Source organism: Fringilla coelebs, assembly GCF_963513975.1.
Source record: "Fringilla coelebs genome assembly, chromosome: 2".
Classification (NCBI taxonomy): Eukaryota; Metazoa; Chordata; class Aves; order Passeriformes; family Fringillidae; genus Fringilla; species Fringilla coelebs.
In genome coordinates this window covers 4,373,555-4,396,042 of record NC_140029.1, presented here as the reverse complement: position 1 = coordinate 4,396,042, position 22,488 = coordinate 4,373,555, and the positions used below count along the sequence as shown (strand labels likewise).

The window sequence follows — 22,488 nt, the reverse complement described above, 5'->3', positions numbered from 1 at the left end:
TTCCTCATGGAATAGAGACAAGAACTTTAGATGGGAATAACACAGAGGCTCCACTTGTTGCACAGAATGGGATGAAGGAAAACATCTCCCCTAGATTGTGTTTCTGAGACAAAGGATGGAGCATCCCTGCTGCAGGTGTGGTTTCACTCTGTGCTCCTGAGTCTTGGGGCAGGCTCTGTGGAGAACCTACAGCAGCCTGCTCCTGCTTCATTATCCATGACAACAAGTTGGCAAAGGAAATATTTCCTGGGGTTCTCCCTGCTGCAACCTCCCGGAGGAGCCGACTGGAGCTCGTGGTGCAGGACACGCTTGTGGCCAAACCCTCTCATGAAATCCAGACCCACAACCCAATGGAAGCAGGGGGAAAAGCAGATGGGAGGGCTGCTGTGGCCCCTCATGACCAAACACAGTTTATATCCCATTTTTATCCCATTTTACCTCCCCCCTCCCGTGGTAGGCTGTTGCTTGGCAACCCTGCATCCTTGCTCCACCGCTGCTCTGCGGTGCTGCTGCTCCCCTGCAGCCCCTCCTTTGCACCGGGCTTGGGGAGAGCCAGGCTCACACGTGCTCCCAGCAGCCTGCAAGCAGAGATATCATCTCTTCTTCAGTGCCTGCAGGAAGGTGGGAGTCAGGAAGCTGAGAATGTGGAGGACGCTGTATTGCCCGAGGCTGGAGAGCTCTGCCCTTCCTGGTGCCTTCCTTGTATTGACTCTGGCCAGGGAGGTGTTGGCTCCCAAGTGCTCAATTCTTGGTTTGTTTATGTGGTTGCTACTCCTTGGGAGCCACTGGCATCCAGAGCAGGTAATAGAAATCAGTATTTGGCTCAGGACCAGGGATAACCTTCTTCCCACATAATTACAGTCCTTAATGGATCGCACTGTAACAATTATTAAAGAGAGGTCTGCAGAGCTTTGAAGCTGTCATTAATTATTTTTTAAAGCTTAGTTGAAACTGTGATTTTCCTTCAAATTTCTTCTTTTCCTGCCACTTCTTCTCAATGAGAAGCAGTTGTGTGTATTTAGACATGCCTGTATCCAAACCCACAGGAGTTCTAGAGCTATTGGTAAAATGCTCTGACTCTTAACCCAAATAATGGAAAATCAGATTTAGAAATGAAATAGTCCTCTTGGCTCATCCCTGTCATGCTGCAAGGTTATGACATGTACAATGTGGCACAGCTGTCCCTGTGATTTCAGTGTAATTCATTCCATCCTACCTTGGCATTACAATTGTTCAATGCCAATTGTTTAATGTCTTGTCTTTGCACACACATCAGAAACACAAAGGGGTTCAGTTCATCTTTATTTGGAGGTTTTCAGTGGATATCTCCAGTGCCATAATGCTTGGGGTGTCATGTTATGCTACTTCCTCTTGTGAGAACCAATTAGCACTGAGAGAAGCCTCTCTGCCCTTCTTCAAGCTCATATTTTCACCCCGGACAGCTGGCTGAAGGGTTGTGAGCTGCGTCCCCACCTTTCTTATTTACCTGTTTTACTTGCCACCCTCCTCCCCTACCCTATTTCATGTGTTAGGAACAAACTTGTCTGTATGAAGATGTGAAAATTAAAAAGAAAAAATTAAATATATTTCTCCTGGCTTCTCCCCTCTGAAAGGAAATATTTTTCTTCTAGCTGACAGTCTTTTAAGCAGTGAGAATCTTACCTTCTCTGTTTGTTTGCAAGGTGCAATGCAAAGAGAAGTCTACAGCATCAAAAAAATAATCACTACCCTATGTTTTGATGATGTTGCTCGAAATAGAAAAATCTGTTATTCTCTGAAGAAAACATGAATCATACACGGGCTTTAAAATCCTTCCCACAGACTGGATTTTTCCATGCCTTACTCTAGCATGGATTTCTAAGAAACATCTTTGTCAGCTGCTCTCATCCTTCTCTCTAATAACTTCTGAACCTGCTGTCCAGTCTCAATCCATTTGCTTGCCAAGTTTAAGTGGAACATAATTAATTCATTGCTTTAATTTGTGTATAAGAGTATAAACACTCACCTGGGAGACAGAGAGAGAGACTAATCCCACTCCAAGTTGTTGAAAAAAAACTGGAAAAATTCACAGACATCTGACTTAAGCCTTCAGTCTTCTGAGCAAATATCCAAATATTCCTTTTCCCACTGATCCTGTGCTCACAGAACCTCCTAATGGGGAGAGCTGGCTTGCCCACATCTTCCAGGTGCTACTGGAACCTCAGGAAAGAGCTGCACCAGAGAAGAGTAACTTCAAGCAGGGTAAAAAAAAATTAAAAATCCCCATTTTATGCTTTAAAGCTCAGTGTGTATTAAGCCATCCAGAGTGTTTTGAAAGCTGCTGCTTTAATTCATGAGCATATCAAGACTGAATGGCTAATTGTGTGTGTACTGTAAGAACAGGTCATGCGAGAGAGCACATTTTTTTGCCAGATAACAATATTCCTGCGCATTATCAGCTTGGAGCAGTCAATGGCTTCAAATGAAGCAAATTGTAGTTATTCCCTTGCATTTTTAGGGGGGAATAGATAGGTATCAGCAGCACAGATGCTTTCACAAGTAGTTGCAGGCAGACGATTCAGATTTTGTTTCTCCATCCTGAGCATTCCCAGATGCACGGTAACGAACAGAGCTTTTCAACTGGTATCTTCTTAATGGTACTTACAGAACCAGAAATTCTTTTTCCATTCTTAAGTGTCTCATGGAAAATATTTAATTTTTGCAGCTTGTCCTGATAAAAAATGGCTGACTGTGAGCTTATAGATATGAGCATTAGGCTTGGTAGCCAGTGAATATCAGAAGGTTTAGCGATTGGTTTTGACAAGCATTCAACATTTATCTGAATCTTTCCAGTATCAAATCGGGCATGAAGTCTTCTGAGGAAAACCTGTTCTCACAAGGCTTTTGATTCTCCTGTTTCCAGAGTGATGGAAGCTACTAAAAAGCTTTCCCACTTCTGCTCCTCTTCCCTTCTTAACCCCTGGTCCTTTTATCCCTCCTTGAGTTTATCTCCCTTTATTATGGGTGCAGTGACAAAGCTTGAGTTTACCTGAAAATTTGGGGAAGAGTGGTTCAAACTTGTCACCTTTAAAACAGATATGAATCAGAGAGAAGATGGAGAATATTTCCCAGTTTGTTTCAGAAGATCAGGATTCAAATGCTTCGGACTATATTTCATCCAAATATTCACAAATAATTTGCATATTTTCATTAGAAAAGGATAAAAAATGCTTCTTGAGAGATTCCAGGTTTTGTTTCTTTATTGTTATTATCTCAGGGGGGTATGCTTCTTTCTTTGGTTTTGTTTTTAAACTGACTGGGACTACAATTCCCTTTTTAGCAAAACTGAAAAATTTCTAAAACTTATTCAAATGAAAATCATGACTTAATATAGAACTAAGTGAGTTTTCTTAGTTATAGCCCTCTGTGCTTATCTTTACCTAGTCTACAAGATAATAACTCATATTTTCCTTTCAAATTGCTATGCTGCAAGAAAATAGCCAAGAAAACTCCAGTCAGGGAAAGAGGTCAGTAACGAGGAGAGACAGAATGATTTAGAAACTGAGGGATGACTGAGCCAAGGTGTCATCTCTCCCAGAAACGGGGCTGATCATTCACTTAGATTCTGATTTCAGGCATGTTCACTTTTTATTGTTTCTTTTCCCCAGGTCTTCTGACTGTTGAGAACTTCCTCTCTCAGCACGCTTTCCCTTCACTTCCTCTCTACTTCCCTCCCATTCTTTCTTCCTTCAGGTACTTTTAAAACCACTTTCAAAGCTGAAATTGCAAATGAGTTTTTTGCATTCTGAATGACAATGAGGGGCTCTGTTTGAATAGTGAATGCTTCAATGGCAGATATTTGACTGAGTTCCCTAAAGCCCAAAGCCTATGAAACCATCCAAGATCTGAATAGAACCAATTACCAATTACAAGGAGCTGCTGCTCCTTGGAAGATTCTTTTGGGTTTTTTTTTAAAGTCCCAATCAATGCAGACTTATTGTAGACAGACCATTTTATCTTTTTCTTTGAAGAAACAATTTCCCTGCAAGACTGGTTGTAGGTTATATCTGTCATCCAACAGATACATCATCTTCCAATGTGGGGATGTGAAAATATATTCAACTTGGATCTTTAATTTTCAACTCCATTTTCACAAAGGCTTTCCACGAGGCAGCTCTTGCTCGTTTTGGCCTGCTGTGGTCTTTCCTTGTGTGTTTGCTCACTTAAGGTGAGGATATGATGCAGGTGCATTGCAAAATTGGTGTGCAGACCCCACCACTTAACCATTCCCATGGTTTCCAGTGGAGATATTTCAACTGCAAGCTGATGACTGGGTGGGACTGGGTCAGACTGATCATGCTGGTGATGTTCCTGCATGTTCTTCATGCTGGTGGCTTGGGGGAGAACTGGAATGTGGGTGGCCAGAAAGTCAGAAAAATGTTTGGTGCTCTGGATATCCCATTGGAAGCAGATGGCTCAAACTCTTTAGGGTTTCAGTGAGGTCCTGACAGAAAATCTCCTTGTGCCTCCTGCAGTACAGTGTGACCTAAAAAGATGCCTGAGATGCATTCAGGGTGATCATCAGCTGATTTGAATTGTTGCTACATCTCTGTTAACTTCAGGAGATCTTCCTCCTCAAGCTGTGTGGTAGCTGCAGAAAGCAAGAATGGTCAACCCAATACAGTCAACCAGTAGATGGTCTAAATCCAGATTAAGAATTTGAGATTATTTTAAGATTTTTGATCCTTAAAATTAAATCAACAACTTCAAAAGCTTTTTTTTTTTTTTTTTTTCCAGAGAAGATATGGTTATATGCAGACTTTAGTTGAGATACTTTGCTGGAAAATCACTGAATTTGTTTTAGAAAGAACTAAGTAATTTCAAGCCACTTAATCTAAGACATTATATTTTAATCAAACAAACAATAACAAAAAAACATAAATGGGGATTCTCCTTCATGACTTTGAGTAGCCTTGATTGCAGCTGAAGCCTGATCATGCTTGATTTTCCAGACTTGAAAAGTAGCATCCTGACTGATGTCATGTACCTTGCATGGAAGTTATCATATGGTCTTCTTTCTCCACTTTGACAGATTGTTGAATTTTAGTTTCAGCCAAGTCATTCCCTGAGCACCAGGACCAGTGAACCCTGCTCTTATGCAAAATTGCATCCTGCCTTCCTTAAACCCAGCTCAGGACAAGGATTATGCTGCCTAGTTGTTTGGATTCTGTTACAAAATGTTAAATATCCTCTGGAAGTTGGTCCCTTTGCCTTTTGGTGCCACTGAAGAATAAATTTAAGATTTACTCTTTTACTTTGCAGCTGCTGTGGTTGTTTTAAATGAACTGAAATGCACACAAGCTTGTTTGAGACAGTTCTACAGGAAGCTGAAATTTGCCAAGGGCTACCAGAGTTATGTAGATGAGTAAAGGAGGTAGAAATGTAGAGGAAGGAGGTTTATTTATTCTGTCATTGTAGAATGTCTAGAACATTGTATCTCTTAAGCCCTAAACATGTTTCGGTCTTCAGAAGAGGAAACAAAGCAATTCTGAAAGAGCTGCCTGAACAAATCTGTCATGAACTTCTCCCAAATGCTCTCAAATCTATACTTAAACATTTCTGCTAGTCACCAGCTCTCTTCTAAACAGATTAAAGTTTCGTTATTTTTAACAAAACTTCATTCCCAATAAAACCAAATTTCTCTCTTTTTCTTTCTTTTCCTTTTTTTTTCATTTTTATTTTCCGCCAAGACATTTGCCCTTCTCTCTTTAATTTTTGTTTTACAGCATCAGATTCTATTTTCCCCTGAGGAGCTTCCCTGGTTGCCCACATTTATTTATTTTTTTTTTAATGCAGCCATGACTCCCTGCCCAATATTGGTCTCATCTCTCCTGCTTTCCCTTCAAGGCTTCAGTCTCTCCTGGCAGATAGCCCAGTCCAAATGGGATGCAGGGAACTGAGTTCTTTCCTGATGGCTTTCACTGTTGGGTTTTGTCAAGAATTAGAAAGAAGGGCCTTATACAACACCTCGGGGGTGTGTTCTGATCTGTCCTCTGTGGCTTCAGAAACATCTCCAGGCAGACCTCCTTCCCTGCCCAGTTCTGCTGCTGAGATTCCTGCAGATGTCCATCCCAATGTCGTTCTGAGGGACGTCCTTTCCTGGATTTCATTGCAGTGCACAAGGCAGGGTGTTGGCAGCAAGGCAATGTCTGGTGCTATAAAGCATTTTCTTAAAAAAATATCGTCCCCCAAACGTGAAGTCATCCTGTTGGTAACACACTGGGGATTCTGCAGGTTGAGATTCCTTATTGCTTTGTTGTGTTTGCTTTTCATCTTACAGCTTAAATCCAGAGTTGCCCTAATGCTGTTATGTATTTCACAATATTGATTTTTTTTTAGCTGTCTTCATTTAATGTTTTCCCCCTTTTTTTCCTTTTCCTTTTCAGACCAACCTTCACATCACAGATGTGAAGAAAGAATAGGCACAGAAATTGCTTTTAGTTAGAGACAGTAATTTACTCTTTCACTACAGGAGGAAAAAAAATATCTCACCACGGAAAGAGACGCAGATGAAAGGCCAAATAGTATCTGGACCTGTGTAAGCACTGCAAGATGTGTGTCTGTGTGTGTGTATGTATTTTCCTTCAGTGGTGCACAGAATCCCAGTCAATTATTCGATGCACTCGCCTGTCTGGGCTGTGACCTTCTAGAAGGGCCCCCTCCTCCAGTCCCCCCACACGACTTGTCAACACATTAGTCATATACAACTCAGCTGATGCCAAACGGCCGCAGTTCAGCCAACTATTGAGAGGCTGGAAATTCTGCTGCCTTCTTCTATTGGTCTTGGGTTTTTCCACTGTGCGGACCTGGTGGTGCTTTAAGACTGCGGAGGGCTGGGGTTAGCGCTGGTCCCTCCGCCGCGCCGGGAGGCTGGGGAGGTGAGCGGCGGGCTCAGTGCGCTCCGAGCTGCCGGAGAGCGAGCCAGGAGGGGAGCGGAGCGAGGCAAGGAGCAGGCAAGCAAGGAAGGAAGGAAGGAAGGAAGATGTGCCCGCCTGCCCGCCCGCCTGCCGCCGGGCCGAGGGGAGCCGTGTGAGGAGCAGCAGCAGCAGGAGGAGGAAGAAGAGGAGGAGGAGGCGTGCGAGGAGCCGGCTCGCCGCGGCTCGGGGCCGGCCGCCGCTGCTGCCGCCGGGGATGCTGGTGTGGCCGCGCCGGAGGATTTTGTCACCTGTGGCCCTGCCCCCGCCGCCCTGCGGGCGCCTCCCCGAGCCAAGGACACACCTGGGCCCCGCCGCGCTCCCGCCCCCCGCCCCCGCCGCCGGCCGCCTCTTCCCCCGCCCGAGCGCCGGGCGAGTGTCGGCGGAGCCGCGGGGCTGCAGGCGGGGCTGAGCGCTCGCTGGGCGGACGAGCGGCCCCGCAGGCTCCGAGCAGCCACCAGCCGAGCCAGGCGGCGGCCGGACCCGGTGCGCGCTGCCTGCCAGCTCCGGCCCGGCCGTGGGCGCGGCGGGCGAGGGCGAGCCCGGAGCGGGGAGCGGGGGAGCGGCGGGGGCATGTGGATGTTGGCCGTCGCCTTGCTCCACAGCATCTCGCATGGTGAGCCCCGCCGCGGGCATCCCTTCCCTTGTCCCCATCCTTCCCCATCTTCTGGCGGCCGGGAAGGGGAGCGGGTCGCGGTGGTGGCTTTTGTGCCGGGAGCGTCGCGCCGGCTGCGGGGAGAAGGGCGAGGAGCGAGAGCGCCGTGATCGCTTAAAGTCGCTCACCTCGCAAAGTGACAGCCCGGAACCTCCGTGCCTGCCTCCTTCGGAATGAGACGGTGCTCGCAGAGGCGAGGAGGCAGAGAGGCGCTTTTTCTTTCTTTCTCATCTGGAAAAGTACAGAATTTTTGCCAAGTGCCGTAGAAATCCGTCAGAGCACACGGGGATAATTTGAAGGGCTTTCATCCTAAGCGGTCGCGTTGAGATATTGCTTCCTTTCGCATCTTTCTTTTTTTTTTTTATTCGCCCTCTGCTTTCACCTTACATTTTTACATATATTTAAGAAGTAGTATTTAAAATTTATTTAACTTTCATCATTTCTTTGTGAAGGTACCTGTTCCGAATTTTTTTATTTTTCCTCACTCATTTATGTAAAAATATGCACGAATAAGCATTACATCATCTGGAAAGGCTGAAGACTTTTAGTCAATTATAAAGTTAGGAAGGGAAATTAGAGTGGGGATAGAATAAGGGTAAACCTGTTATTTAATTTTTTTTTCCTTCTGCCAACTCTTTGACTGACAAACATTTATTGCAGTTTCCGTGCGTTTTTAATAGTGGGTTGGGGTATTTTTGAACATTTAGATATATTTGATTGAAAACCGTGGCATGTGTAAAAATATGCTTAAATTGCTTAAGTTTTATTAAAAATGCACGTTTAGCATTGCAGTTTTAAGGACAGAAAACAAATTATTCTGGGGTGCCAGCTATTCTATTGCACTGCCTCCTCTGATCCGAGAACGTAACGTTGCCTGAAATGCTTTTCACCCTGCCAGATAAATCAGATTAAATACACAATTCTCGAAATAGGCAAAGCAGGTAGAGCAGGGAAAAGATTCCTTGTGTGGAATGAATGAGAGAGGAGCACAGGGCAAAGTGTGAGGATTCCTGAAGGATGGAAATAATTGAACCTCTGGCCGAGGGTGAGGAATGAATGCTGGATGAGGGTGCCTTCACATCTTCTTAAGTAGACACTGGATGAGAAAATGCACTGACAGGCATGGCTGGTCCAGTGTGAAGCGCTGGGGAGGGCAGAAATCAGGAGGTGAATCTTAAATGTGTGGATTTAGAGCGACCTTAGAAGCATTTTTTTGTCTTCTGAGTGCCTCAGAATACTAAAGGATTGAAATCCCCCAAAGTGTAAACTTGGAAATTTTTTTTTGCGTTTCTTTTAGCAGTAAGGAAACTGCAACAAGTTTTAACATTAAGAAATTACTGATTTATTTATTTATTTTTGACAGGCAGCAGCACTGTGCCTTTCTCTGTGTCCTCTCCAGCCAGATACCTTGGAGGGAGAGATTTGCTGTAAATAGGACAGAAAGAATCCGCCTGGAAGTGCGCTCTGACCAGTGCTATTCATTTAAAACTAGATTTGCATAGAAATGAACCCTATTTCTCTCCAGAAATCATATTTAAAAAGAAAAAAAAGAACAGATTTTTTTTTTCCTACTGTACTGATGCTATAAATTCTATGTTCTATCCTAGTTAGTCCTCCTTGCAAGGGTTTTTTGAAGAACACAATAATTTTTGCTTTATGAAGTCGAAGTACCATGAAAATCACTTCCATTTATTCCTTGATCTATGAAGTCAGCAGTAATTTCACTTTCAGTTTCCATGTGTTTTTGGATTACAGTCAAACCTGAATTTGTCTCCCAAAGAGTGAAGAGTGTAATGTGTACATGATAGATGCATCTGCATGGATTCTGTGCTGCCACACAGCAACATCTGTACATTTGTGACTCCAGGGGGACTAAAATTAAATGGTTTTGTGTATAGTAATATTCAAAGATGTGAGCATTGTGAAAACATGTAGTGGGTGGTTCAATGATTCTTTGCAACTTAAAAAGTCTGTTTGTTTTTGGTGTCATACTTGATGTCAAATTGCAGATTTTTAGGGTCTTCTTAAGGGAAATCTTGGAAGAAAATGGCATCTACCTTCATGTTAAGACTGGATAAGATGGTTTTATTCATTGGTAACACTTATTAGGACTTACTAGGGCCATTTTATCAGAGTCAAGAGTCGGAGAATAATATTTTTAAAGGACTTCAGATTTTAATGCAGTGTCATATCAGATATGTATCTCTTTGAAGGAAATGACTGCATATATAAATAGATATGTCACGTACACATTTATTTTCATTATTCTATCTATAACTCCATCTGAACTCCATTGTGTGACAGTCAGGGCTCTTTTATGAGTGTATCTGGTGGGGGGAGACAGGTTTCTGCTTGGCTTCTGCCATTGCCTTTTCTAACCCCTTATGGAACCACACCATGTTTGCTTAAAATACCAGCACAGGTATAAGTGGTTTTCCAATGTGTTCCATCTCATTCTGATTTTAACTTAAAAATGTGTAAGATTGTTCATGTTCGTGTTGGTTTTGATATTTTTTTTCCTTTTTATTTCTGAGGGGAGAAATAGGTTAAAAATAAACCCATAGGTTTAACTCTGCACTTGTAGTCTTGGGCTTAATTTCTGTTGGAGATAATGGGAACCATCTGAATAACAATAACAAGGTTGGCCCCCATATTTCCCTACAGTCACTCAGCACAAATACATTTTGTCAAATTAGATATGAGCAGTGTCACTGGGAAGGCTTTATGTTTGTGAAATAGCTTCCTTCTGGGGACAATAAAGTACTGACACGCTCTTCCATCCAATTAGTATTTCTGAAGCCTGAAACAAAAACCTCCCCAAATACCTGGTTAAAGTTTATGTATTTTGTGAGGGTTTTAAGCTCTCGTTGCTGTGAGTTCTTTAAGAATACAGGTAACTATTAACCATGAATGCACTGCAGCCCTGGAAAGTGCGTGGGATGATATAGACATCAGTGGGAGCTCTGCAGCTGAATTCACTACCTTGAAAGCCTGAGTCATGCAGTTCTAATCCTGAGCAAGGCTTTTGAGTTGCCTTTCAGGGTTACTCCACCTGCATCACCTTCCCTGTTACTCTGCCTGAGTGTTCCAGAATGAGCGGCACAAGTCTGCTGTAGCCTGGTCGTAATTAGTAATGGGGCATTTCACTAATTACAGGGAGAGAAGGCAGGGGAGGCTCTGAGGGGAGAATGGCCTCCTTCAAAATCCTGCCTCTTTTTGGTAATGCCTGTGATCAAGCTAGGTCGGGTGCTGCTTTCAGAAATGAGGATCTTTCAGTGTCACTCAGTCTCTGCTGTGGATATGCTGAACCCATTTCCAGGCTTCTCTCAGGCTGCATTTCTTACATGCCCGTTGCCCACAGATGCTCTGCTGAAATCAATCGAGCATCGGGAGGCACCAATACAGCACAGATGACACTAAAAATACATTTCCATTAAAATGATTTCCTGTTTGAATCCTCTCCCTGCCGTACATCTATCAATATGGGTTTTAGCAGCGTTTTGGAAGATGGAGAAGGATCACACTGAGCTGAGAGCAGAGGTTAGGCTGGAGGATGAGGAGCCAGAGCGACAGTGGGGCTGAGCCTCCCCCAAGAAAATGGTGATTCTCAGTGCTGAGGGTGCAACATCCCAGCAAAAGAGCAGTAGAAACATAGTGAGATACATGCACAGCTCGTGTGGAATTGTGTAAGCAGACCCTCTCCTCGGGAAGTTGAATGGATGTGCAGGAAGCTTTCAGCTTGGTGCTTGTGCGTAGATGGCACAGCACAGCTCAGGGTGTTTTTAATCCAGTGTTACCCGAGCTATGAATAGCTATTAATTAATCACCAAATGCCAAGGGGAGAAAAACTGTTATGGCTGGGCAGCCAGAGGCCATGGGGATATCTATATCTGTCTCTCCTGTGCTCGGGGTGTGCTGCTCCCCCAGGTGCTGCTGGGGCTCTCCGGGGGTTTTCCTCCCGTGGTGTGGGCAGTGGCTGTGCTGGAGCTGGAGCCACAGGACACTAGTGGGCAGCAAACCACAGAATCTGTATCTTGCTAAGCTGTGGGAGCACACAGACACAGCTCAAAGAGGCATTTTGCCCGTGTTTTTCTATCAAGAGTCACTAAAAACTGCTGGATGCTGCATCTTCTTCCCGTAGCGCTGGGCAGCAGATGTGTGTGACAGTGAAGGTGTTTTTGGGAGTGGTTCAAAGAGGAGTTGCTTTCTGCAAGTGGTAAAAACAAACCTCTAAACCATCTTAAATAATGCTTTATTGCAGCTCACAGCTCTTCGCTGTGATTTCATACAACAACAGAATTTTTTAGGTTGGAAAAGACCTTTAAGCCCAACTGTTCCCCCAGCACTGCCTAGTCCAGCACTAACTCCTGTCCCCAAGTGCCACATCTGCAGCTCTTCCAAATCCCTCCAGGCAGGGTGACTGTTCCAAGGCTGGAAAACCCTTCCCATGATGAAATTTTTCCTCATATCCAATCTAAACCTACCTGGTGCAACTTGAGGCCATTTCCTCCCGTCTTATCCCTTGTTCCATGGTGCAAAGATCCTGACCCAGACCTGGCTCCAGTCTTCTCTCATGGAGTTTTGGAGAGTGAGAAGGTCCTCCCTGAGCCTCCTTTGCTCCAGGCTCAGCCCCTTCCCAGCTCCCTCAGGAATTCTCCAGCCCCTTCCCAGCTCCGTTCCCTGCCATGGACACGCTCCAGCCCCTCCAGGGCTCTCTTGATGTGAGGAAGCCTGAAATGAAAACAGCATTTGGGATGTATTTCAGTGAAATTTCCTCAGTGCTGCTGCATCTGGAAAAGTTTAGAAGCTGATTTTAATTTTTTTTTGGTTTTTGAGTAAAGTTTTGTCACAGATCATACTGATGATTTGAATTGTTTGGGAAAATCTCACGGGTTTTGGTGATCAGCTCATCCAGAAAGTTCTTCCAGCTCATGAGCTGTGCAAGTCTCTGAGCTGGGCTCAAGTTGGGCCTCACTTTTTGGGTCTTTGCCTCAATAAGAGACTTAACTATGCTGCTTTCTCAGGTGAGAGGGTTGTTTGGCGTGGGGAAATAATCTCCTCTATCTATTTACATTATAATTATTTCATATATATATATATATATATATATATATATATATATATATATATAAAATTGTTTATTAACAATTGGAGTGACAAAACCAGCAGAAAGCAACAAAATGAACCATCTTGGGGGTGGGAGGTCAGGGCACTGGATTGAGGAGCAAAATACATGGACTTTTTTGTTTTCTTCACAAAGTTTACTCTAATTAAAAAGTTAAGATGTGTGTAGGATCAAGGCCTGATTGAACATACCACTCATTTAGCCTTTGATTTGATTTGGCACATCAATCTCTTGGCCTTGGAGTCTTTCAGATTTGCAGTAGGAAGAACTAATTCCATCTTTTACTTTAAAAATTGAAGATGGAAGTAAAAACTTTTATTCATCTTTAATTCTAAGGCATATTTTTGGACATTTTTAATGTGTTATTTCTTTTGAGTCATTGAAACTCTAAATATAGTACAAAATTCCATTTAAGCAACATAGGTCTGCAATATACATCAGAATACTTAATTATTTCAAGGTGAATGTGTAGGTGTCTGCAGTTAAATTATTTGTTTCACAGTATATTTTGTTTCATAATCTTATTTAACCATCATTTTCTTTTCATTTAAACTGTTATTAAGTCAATGAAATTAAGGTCTGAAATTGCAATTCTTCAAAAGAAGCTTTATCTTAGTTTTCACCTCCCTGCCCCTTAAATCATTTCATCAAACAATTGGTGTTTTTGAAAATAAAATAACACAAAATGTGAGGTATTTAATAATAAAAGCCTTTCACAGCTCAATATTTTAGAGCACTGAAGAGAATATCTTCAAGAACAAGCCACTGATTCCTCAGGCACTTGTTGGCACTGGGAGTTTTCCTTGTCATTGCTTATCTTTGAATACTACCATTAACAAAATAACAAAGAAAAGAAAATTACCTCATAAGTATTTTTTTTCCCCCATCAGAACATTGAGTTACTCATCAAGAAAAGGAAAAGTAGGGTGTGTCAATAAACACCTTTTACAGTGCAGTGAGCAACAAATGCTATGATCTGTTTTGAGGAAGGAAAGCAAGGCAAGTGGACAGACAGGCTGACAGAGATTAGCAAGTCTTCCCAGCATCCCTATTTAAGCTATTTTTACTCAGAAGGCAGGGAGTAAGACTTAAGAGTGAGCCAGCAATCCTATTTATAGAAAGCCATTTTTAAATGCAAAGGCTCTGGGAAGGAGAGTCACCTCCATCCTAAACACCAGGCTCCCTGGAGCTCCCTCAGCACCGAGGGCGGGAGCAGCCCGAGCTGCATCACTGATGTGCTCCTGCTGAAGCTTCCAGAAGGACATTTCCCTCAGAAATGCAGGAGTTTGGGCCATGGGGCAGCCCAAGAGCACGGCTGAAAATAGCTCTCTGCTCCACACCCACGTGGCAGTGACAAGGGCACACGCAGGCATCACCTGAGGAATTCTTTGCCTGGTGTATTCTCTTGGAGATCCTGCTCGTGTGACTCTCAGGGATACAGCTCCTCCTGAGATTTTAAAATAAGCATATATATTTCTGCACATTTACATATGTAAATCTGCATAGCTTATAATTGCTTAAAAACTACTGTGTATGGGAAATCTGGCGCTTGCTTTGCTGTCCAAGTGTGCTTGATGCTATTTTCTTCCAATTAATTACGCTGTAATCCCATGCAGAAAATTTGTGGCTTAAGGTCTATGTTTTGCATGAGGCTAAAAATTATTCTCAGTAACTTTCTGCCATCTAAATTGTTGCAGTAACTTTGGGGAGCCCTGCAGCGTTTTAAGAATATCAGAATAATATTCTTGAAATGACCGGGACTATTTCAACGCAGCCAGAATATAATTATACTGCACTGTAGCTGCAAATAGCTGCCTATCTCCATAATCTACTCACAGTGATTCTGTAGATAAGATTGTGGGGTTGCTGTGTCTATATAAATATCTGGTGGTGTGAAATCCTCTCGTGTGGTTCTGCAAATGGAGTGGCTCATGCTGAGCCTGCAGGCTCGGGGCGTTCGTCTCTCAGCACTGCAGAGTGGCAGCCCCCAGTGGCTGCAGGTTTTGGGTGCCAAAATGGAATTCAGGAAATTGTGGAAGAGCTTGTTCCCTGCTCTGCTCTTTATCCCCACGATAATGACTTGTTCAGTAAAGTTTTCTAGGGGTTTAGTAGTTAGTGTGGAGTTCAGTCTTTGAAGTGTGGTTTTTGTTTAAGCTGGTTCCTGTTTTAGCTGGGAAGAGTTTTTGGGATGCTGGAATGTGCAGGCTTGGAAGAACCCACGTTCTACCCAGTCATCTCATGGCAGGATTGGAGTGCACTCAAATCCACTTGGTTGCTTTTTTCCCCAGGCCATGGAAAGGTGGTGCATAAAGTGCAAGCTCTGGCTTCTGCTGAATTCTCTTGTGCAATTGTTTTTCTATCAGAAATCACTGTGTTTTGGGTTTTTTTTGTTTGTTTTTGTTTTGTGGTATTACCTTCTGCAGTCTTTGGGCTTTTTTGGGTGAGTTTTATTAGGAATTTTGGCCCTGACTCAGGAAAATACTGTGAGTGCATGGAGTCAGTAGCTTGATAATTATGAGGTGAGCATGTGACAAGCTGTTAGAATGCTCCTGGCTTGAGCTAAGGACAGAACAAGTCCTTGACAAAGTCCTTTTTGTTATGAAAAGCAGATTCAGATGTCCCTGGAATGGGATCTTGCTGGAAAAAATGTCATTCAAGCAAAACAGCCTTTAGGTGGACCTCAGCTTAAACTGCAAAGTGGTTCACCATCCACACTACACATTGTCCACCTGAATTTTTTCCTCTCATTAAGTGGTTTTTCTGTAGGGCAGTTTAAAAGCCAGTTCACTTATTATTTCTAGGCAAGTAAATCATAATTTGTGTTTCAACTGCACTTGTGAAGTACAAAGCAAAGTGTTTGCTGTGTCATGATATGAAGGAAGTAATTTGGGAAGCTGTCAGTGAAACAGAAGTTCTCCAGTTATGTTTGCAGACATCCAGTGTAGAGAGCTTTCTGCATAGTTAAGTGATTTTCAAATGTCTACAGTAATATTTGCATTATATTTTCTGCTTTTAGCTGTATTTATTTAGGGAGCTTTCCTTTGTATCTTTCTTTCTAATTTTGTTGCATGACCTCAAGGTTTCTCTTCCACAATGATAACCTTTTCCACAGCCCTGATGGGAATCTAGAAACCAGATTTTCACCATTTCAAGCACAGGCAGTGAGGTTCATCCCACTATGGAACCTGAGTGCTGGGTGATGATCACCATGGTTTTTATTGTGTCAGCTGTGGATGAGGCTTTTTGTTCTCAATTTTTTTGTAAGTATTTATCTACAAAATGCAGAATGAATGCTTAGGGGATAGGGAGGGATGGGGGCACAAACATAACTTCGAGTGGGGAGGGTAAAGGAAGTGAAAAGGTGATTTGGAAGTGCACAGGTACCCAGCCAGTGATGGAAGGTGAGAAGAGGGAGGGCATTCACAGGGCATGAATCCCTGTGGGACAGCAGGAGGCTCTGAAGCCACATTTGGGCTGGACAGGTTATGGTGGAGGACCCTGAGGTCTTGCCTTCGGTTTGCAGAGGGGAAGGCAAAGCTGAGCCTGTTCCCCCGTGAGCTGTGGGTGGAGAACATGACAGAATGTGGCTTTGGGGCTACCCAGTGCTCTGTTTTGGCTACTGGTCTGTGCCAGAGCAAGCTGGTGCTCCCCATGGATCCTGCTGTGTGTCTGGGAGCTCAAAGTCCCAGCTGTCCTTGTCCTTCACTGCCTGTACTCAAATTCTTCTTTCATTCTTATCTACTCCTGTTATTTACTCTCTGCTGTAGGCTAAGTTTGAGGCCTACTACCTGTCTTCTCTTCACATTTTCCCTAGTTGTTCATATTTATTTCACCTCTTCTCCTGAGGCAAATGGATTTGGAGGAATGGAGGAGATCAAGACTGGACAGCAATCTTACAAATGTCAGCATGGCTGTAGGGTAGGAAGGGGCAAGTTCCTCATCTGAGCAAAGGAGGAAGGAGCTGAGCTCCTTTTCTGGGCAGGAGGGAGATAATTAATCCTCAGGAAAAGAGGCTGAGCTGTCAGGCTTTCAGAGCAGCCCTGGCAGGGGCAATTTGCTGTTCAGCTGGTGGGAGCTGGCAGGTTTGGTGCCATGGGGTCTGCTCAGAAAAGGGGCCTGACCCCCCAGGCTCGCTCCTGGGGCCTCTTGAGGTGGGCACCTGGGGCCTCTTGGGGTTGGAATCCTGGGGCCTCTTGGGGTAGGAATCTGGGGCCTTTTGGGGTTGGAATCCTGGGGTCTCCTGGAGCCTCCTGGGGTGGAAATTCTGGGGCCTCCTGGGGCCTCCTGGGGTGGGAATCCTGGGACCTCTTGGGGTAGGAATCTGGGGCCTCTTGGGGTTGGAATCCTGGGGCCTCTTGGGATTGGAATTCTGGCACCTCTTGGGGTGGGAATCCTGGGGCCTCTTGGGGCCTCCTGGGGTTGGAATCCTGGGGCCTCCTGGGATTGGAATTCTGGGGCCTCTTGGGGTAGGAATCCTGGGGCCTCTTGAGGTGGGAATCCTGGGGCCTCTTGGGATTGGAATTCTGGGACCTCCTCTTGGGGTTGGAATCCTGGGGCCTCTTGGGGTGGGATTCCTCCCCTTAACTGGAGGGAACCAGTCCCCAGTTCCCCACTGGAGAGCAGCTCCATGTCTCTGCAACAAACTGGAGAGCTGCTGGCTCAGCAGGTTCTGAGGAACACCCAACAGTCGTGGTGGGAACACCCCCGTGGTGTGAATATTTTTTTCAAGGGAAGAAAGAAAGGATCAGGTTTTATCTTTTCTATCCTAGTCTGGAGTAAAAATCTTGTCCAAAAGTCATCTGTTCTTCACCAGTTTTTGCCCTTATCCATTGTGCTCATGCTCCAGGAGCAGTGTGGCTTCAGAGGGATGTGGCTGCGTGTGCTCAAACTGTGCTTGTGCCACTGGTGGTGGAACTGGAGGCCTTTTGGGATATCCAGCCACTGGCACACGTGAAGGCAAAGCAGGGCAAAAGAAATGCCTGTCTGAAGGCACTCCAGCTGCAGCAGTTCAGTGCATATTTATTAAGTCCAAAAGTTAGTCCCTAGTGGGTAAAAGCAATTAGAGCATTTCTACCACATCTCAAAATGTGTTTCCACAGAAGAGAAGAACTCTGGGCCTTAGTAATTTCAAAAGGACTTAATGAGAGTTAAAAAAAAAAAAATTTCCTAAATAATAGTAGTCTGGCTGCTACTTAATTTCAAGAGGTTTTGAGAACTTTTGGTGTCAGTAAATTGAGTTTCTGTCTTGTCTGTGTTCAAGGATAACAGCCTTGTTTGCTCACCACCTAATGCAGTTGCTCTCATTCCCCACACTGCTTCTGCTGCTCTCAGTCCCTGGCATGGACACTCATTGGGATAATTGGGGTAGGGGTTAAGGTTGGCTGAGCATCTCAGCTCTGCCATTTCCTAAGGCATGTGCAGCTGGCCTGGTGCTCAGGAAATTTTTACACAAAATAAATAGCATGTTTGGAACAGCTTCCAAGTGGAAAATGAAGGCGTCATGGCATGGCACAGTGCTGGTGCTCTTGCAGGTTGGGATGCGGGGAGCTGAGCTGGGATTGCAGCAGGGGATGCTCTCACTGGGCTCAGGACCTTCCAGAGGGCAGGAGGAGAAGAGAGATTTAGGGGTGATTCTGGGGAGATGGGTGCTGTGTTCCATGGGGCAGTCTCAGGTAATGTTACCAGCTCTGTGTCCCTCCCCTCCCACTTTGCCATGTTGCAGCTTTTGGGAAAAGATGCAAAATCTCCTGAGTTTCTTTTAAGCAATTGCTTGGAAAGAAATGAACAGGAATTTAAAGCTAGATGTTGTAAATAAGTAATAATAATAATAATTTTAGACTCCATAACTTTTAAATCTGAATGGAACTATTTTCACTTTTTATTTAAATGGCCTCCATGTGTGGTGGTATAGGATCTCCCTCTTTGAGTCAGGAGTGTGTGCAGCATGGTGGTTTTACCTTCATGTCAGTGAGAAACTGATTTATTGCCTTATAATTGGGCAACCTGAGCAACCTGGTCTAGTGGAAGGTGCCCATGGCAGGGAGATTGGAGATAGATGACCTTTAAGGTCCCTTCTAAGCAAACCATTCTGTGTGTTTTTTTCATTAGTTCATCTATCAGTCACTTCTTGAAAGTGTGACAGTGCTTTAAAGGGACATACAGCTCTGTTGCTGGGAGCTTTTCTGGCATCATCACCTGCAAAGGAGAGCTGCTTCCTGCTTTCTTGAGAGTTTCCAGACTCTGAATATTGATTACACATAGGAGGGGGCTCAATATGGGCAAACCCTGAGGTAAATTTGCCCTGTGCTGTATGTGGTTCCCTTGTTTTATTAATGTACACTCCTTCTGAGGAGCTGAAAGGATTATTAGTAATAGCTCTGTAAGAGGGATACAATCAATTTAAATTAGCTCACGCTTGAGCCTGTGTGATCTGGTGCCTTTAAAATGTAGGTAAGCTGCTCATCATTTGGCTGCCTTATATAACATTGTAGGAAACTTTTCCCAAGCCCAATCACGTGGCACGTGGGTTAATTGTGAGCTAGTGATTGGATCCAACGATCTCTGGGGTCTCTTCTAATCTCAGTGATTTTATGATCTTCTTTGTAAACGTTGCAGTTCATAACATTTGGATGTTTTTAAAGTCCAGAAAAATGATCCATTTGAAAACCTAAACACTTATTCAGAGTAATTCAGCTGTGTTATTTTGTGTAAAAAAATCAAACAAGAGACCCGTCTGAAGATTCTTTTCCCTGTCCAAGTCCTGCTTCTCTCCCTTCCTCCTTTCCATCAATTCTTCCAGGCTTCCTCCTGTCCCTGTATCTCACCCTAACAAGTGTCATTGGATTGTGTGGGTAAACAGCAGGGGTGGTTTCCCTGGTCTCTCCAGATTTCTGCCTTACAAAAGTGGTATGATTTTGCCAGCAAAGCCAGACAGTATTACACAGCAAAGCTCCCTTAATATCTCCTGCTTTCCCATTCTTGCCTGCCCCAAGCCAGAGAAACCCAGCTGATTTACGCTAATTATTTCAAATGCAGTTTGTAAAAGGATGCTAATACTTTGCTGTATCCCTGAAGGTCATCTAAGCGATCCATAGTTAAACATTCATGTGGGAGACTCTGGGGAAACACTAAGGGATGATTTTAATGGAAACACAGTGGGCTGAAGTGTGTGCTCGTGCTCGAGCCTTCGCAAGGCAAACCAGGGCAGTGGAGTGCTCCTGTGCTTTTACAGCTCTTAAATCTGAATAAACTAAAGCCTGCAGACCCTGCTTGAACATCTTTCACGCTGGAGAACTGTGTGTGATCCAGGAGTGCTTCAAACTGCTTCTTCAGCACCACAATCCTCAATCTCTGTTGTGTTTTATTAAGGGGAAAAAAAAATAAAAATTATCTGTGCACGATCTCCCGTCATTAAAATGTGCTGGGTGCCCAAGGTGTTCCTTCGTCTGTTCCTCTGGCAGCTTTTCCCCTCAAGTGATTATGCTAATTAGTGTTTGATCAGATGATTAAATTATAATTCGATTAATCCTACGTGCTAAATGCTCTGAATGCATTTCCACTGCCTGAATGCCTTGTGCTTAAGCATTCCTGCTTGCAGCTTGATAGGAGCTCCTGCCTTTCCCGTGCCTAATGAATTTTCTGTATTAAACCCACTATGGCTCCTTTTAATGCTGGGATGCAGGGGAAAGGGTTTTTTGTTTTCCTTCTCTGCTGCATAGAACCAGAAATAGGTAGGTTCCTCCTAGAGGATCTGAATGTTGCTAGGGATTACAAAAAAAAAAACCTCACAAACAGAGGAGGGGAAAAGGTTCCAAGCTTTTTGGTTTTTATTAATAAATTCACCCCATGTCCCGTTCATAACTCATAACTTACCAAGGCAAAAAACTGTGGTACAGCTAAATCCTCAATCTGTTTGTATTCTGAGTGGTATTTTCCCCAAATTATTCCCTCCTTTTCAAAGCCAAAATGTATTTTGGTCCAGAGACTCTCTTCTTTGCAGAGTAAATTTTCTGTCTGTGTGAGAGTGGGGTAGAGGGAGAGAAGAAGGTTGTTTCTACTCCTACTACCTGCTTTGCCCTCCTTTTCCCCCCAGGTTTATTTTTGCATACCATCTCTAGGAGGTAATCTCCAGCAAGGGTGCAGAATGAAGAACACACTGAAATTATAACCTTGGTGCTGCTGAGAGATTAATGCTCAGCTGCAGCATTGCTTCCTTTTTCTTTGGGGTCCTGCATTTTTAGGTCATCTAATTTCATATGACTCAGTTCTGCATACTGGAGAAAAACAAACAAAAAAACCACCACAATAATAACATTAAATTTTTTTAAACAAGAGGTGTTTTGGCTTTCAGTATTTAATATTTACAGGTGTTACATAGCTGAAGATGTTAACTGGCTTCTCTATTTTTATGGGGGTGGGCACCAGTTTCTTCCTCTGCCAGAGTCTGATAGTAATGAGTGGCTGGAGTTTAGAGGGAGGATGTTAAATTTAAATCCCTTGGTTTGTTTCCATCCTACAATGCAGAAAACACTATCATGGAACAGCCTCCCTCCCTCTTCCCTCTCTCCCTCTCCTGAATTTATCTCAGGGGAAGTGTGAAACAGATTGAGCACAGGGTTGCCAAGACCTGTCTAGGGGGATTTTGCTTTTTTATACCCCAGGTGTGGGAAGGTAGAGCGAGGGAATAGGCATGTAAAGGATGTTTTCTCTTCCCTCTCCTTCCCTTTGTTTACCTGAAAAGCTGTCAGACATTCATAGAGCTCCTTTAACATCTTATTTTACTCCTTTTAGACTGTCTAGGAAAAAGATTTTACCAGTGAGGTGACTGGCATGACAATCTATTGCCAGCTATAAACCAAGGTGGGGTAAATGAGTCCTCTGTTATTAAACTCACAGAGGCCAAAAGCACCTTCCTTCTCCCAAAGAGCAGTTGTGTGCCAGTGATGGAATACTGAGATCTCATGATTTAAGAGAATCTATGCCCTGCCAATGCATTCAGCCTCATCCTTTTCCAGAGACCCCATCCTGGGAGTCTTCCCTCACCCTTGGCTCACCAGTTTGCACTCTTGCCTCTAGTTCTGCTCCCTCCAAACAGATTGTGGGCAGATGTTGGCTCTGCCAACATCTGTGCAGATTTAAGGAATTAAAACCTATGGTTGTCTCCTGCTACGTGTTTGGGAGGGGGAATTGCCCCTGATCCCACACAGGATGGATGCAAACCCCCTGCTTTATATTGCAGCTGTCCCATTCCTGTGAGCCCCTCTGTTTTCAGGGTTTGTGGGGTGCAATCCTCCATCTGGAAGGCAGTGATGAGGAGCTGCAGGCAGTAATACCTTCAAGCTATCCAGATAAATAGATCTGGAAGCAGGCTTGTGTCACCATCCTCATTTTAGAACTGAAAGAATTAGGCTAAGCTGAATTAAGGCTCTAATTCTAAATGAAAGTGCTAGCTTAGGATGCTGCTTAGCTCATTCTTTTTAAAAGTTTAATTTCAGATTCATTTCCTGAGTATCCCCATGTGGACAGGTCCTCAGACACTGCCTGGCCTTGGGTAAGCTACTTAAGCTTGTGACCTGAGGATGTTACTGAGGATACACTAAAGCATGTGTGGGAAGTGCACTAAGAATTCCATGGGAGATAACTGTGTGCCTGCTTTGGGTTTGCTGCTGTTTTGTTTTGTTCATTTAGCATCCTCTGTGTGGTCTTCCAGACAGAAATCAGCTTTGCAAAGGTGAGCTTGGAGTAAGGGAGAGCTA

At 44.0% G+C, this 22,488-nt stretch overlaps 1 protein-coding gene across 1 annotated transcript in view; it reads left to right on the top strand.

Moving 5' to 3' along the window:
• Positions 1 to 7,526: 7,526 nt before the first annotated feature.
• The window catches only part of DSCAM (DS cell adhesion molecule), a gene marked incomplete at both ends in the record, with an annotated part of 453,784 nt that continues 438,822 nt past the window's right edge, over positions 7,527 to 22,488 (top strand). The window contains one exon of the mRNA XM_084226422.1: positions 7,527 to 7,569. Within this exon, the coding sequence (XP_084082548.1) occupies positions 7,527 to 7,569 (43 nt within the window). The remainder of the gene's footprint in view (positions 7,570 to 22,488) is intronic.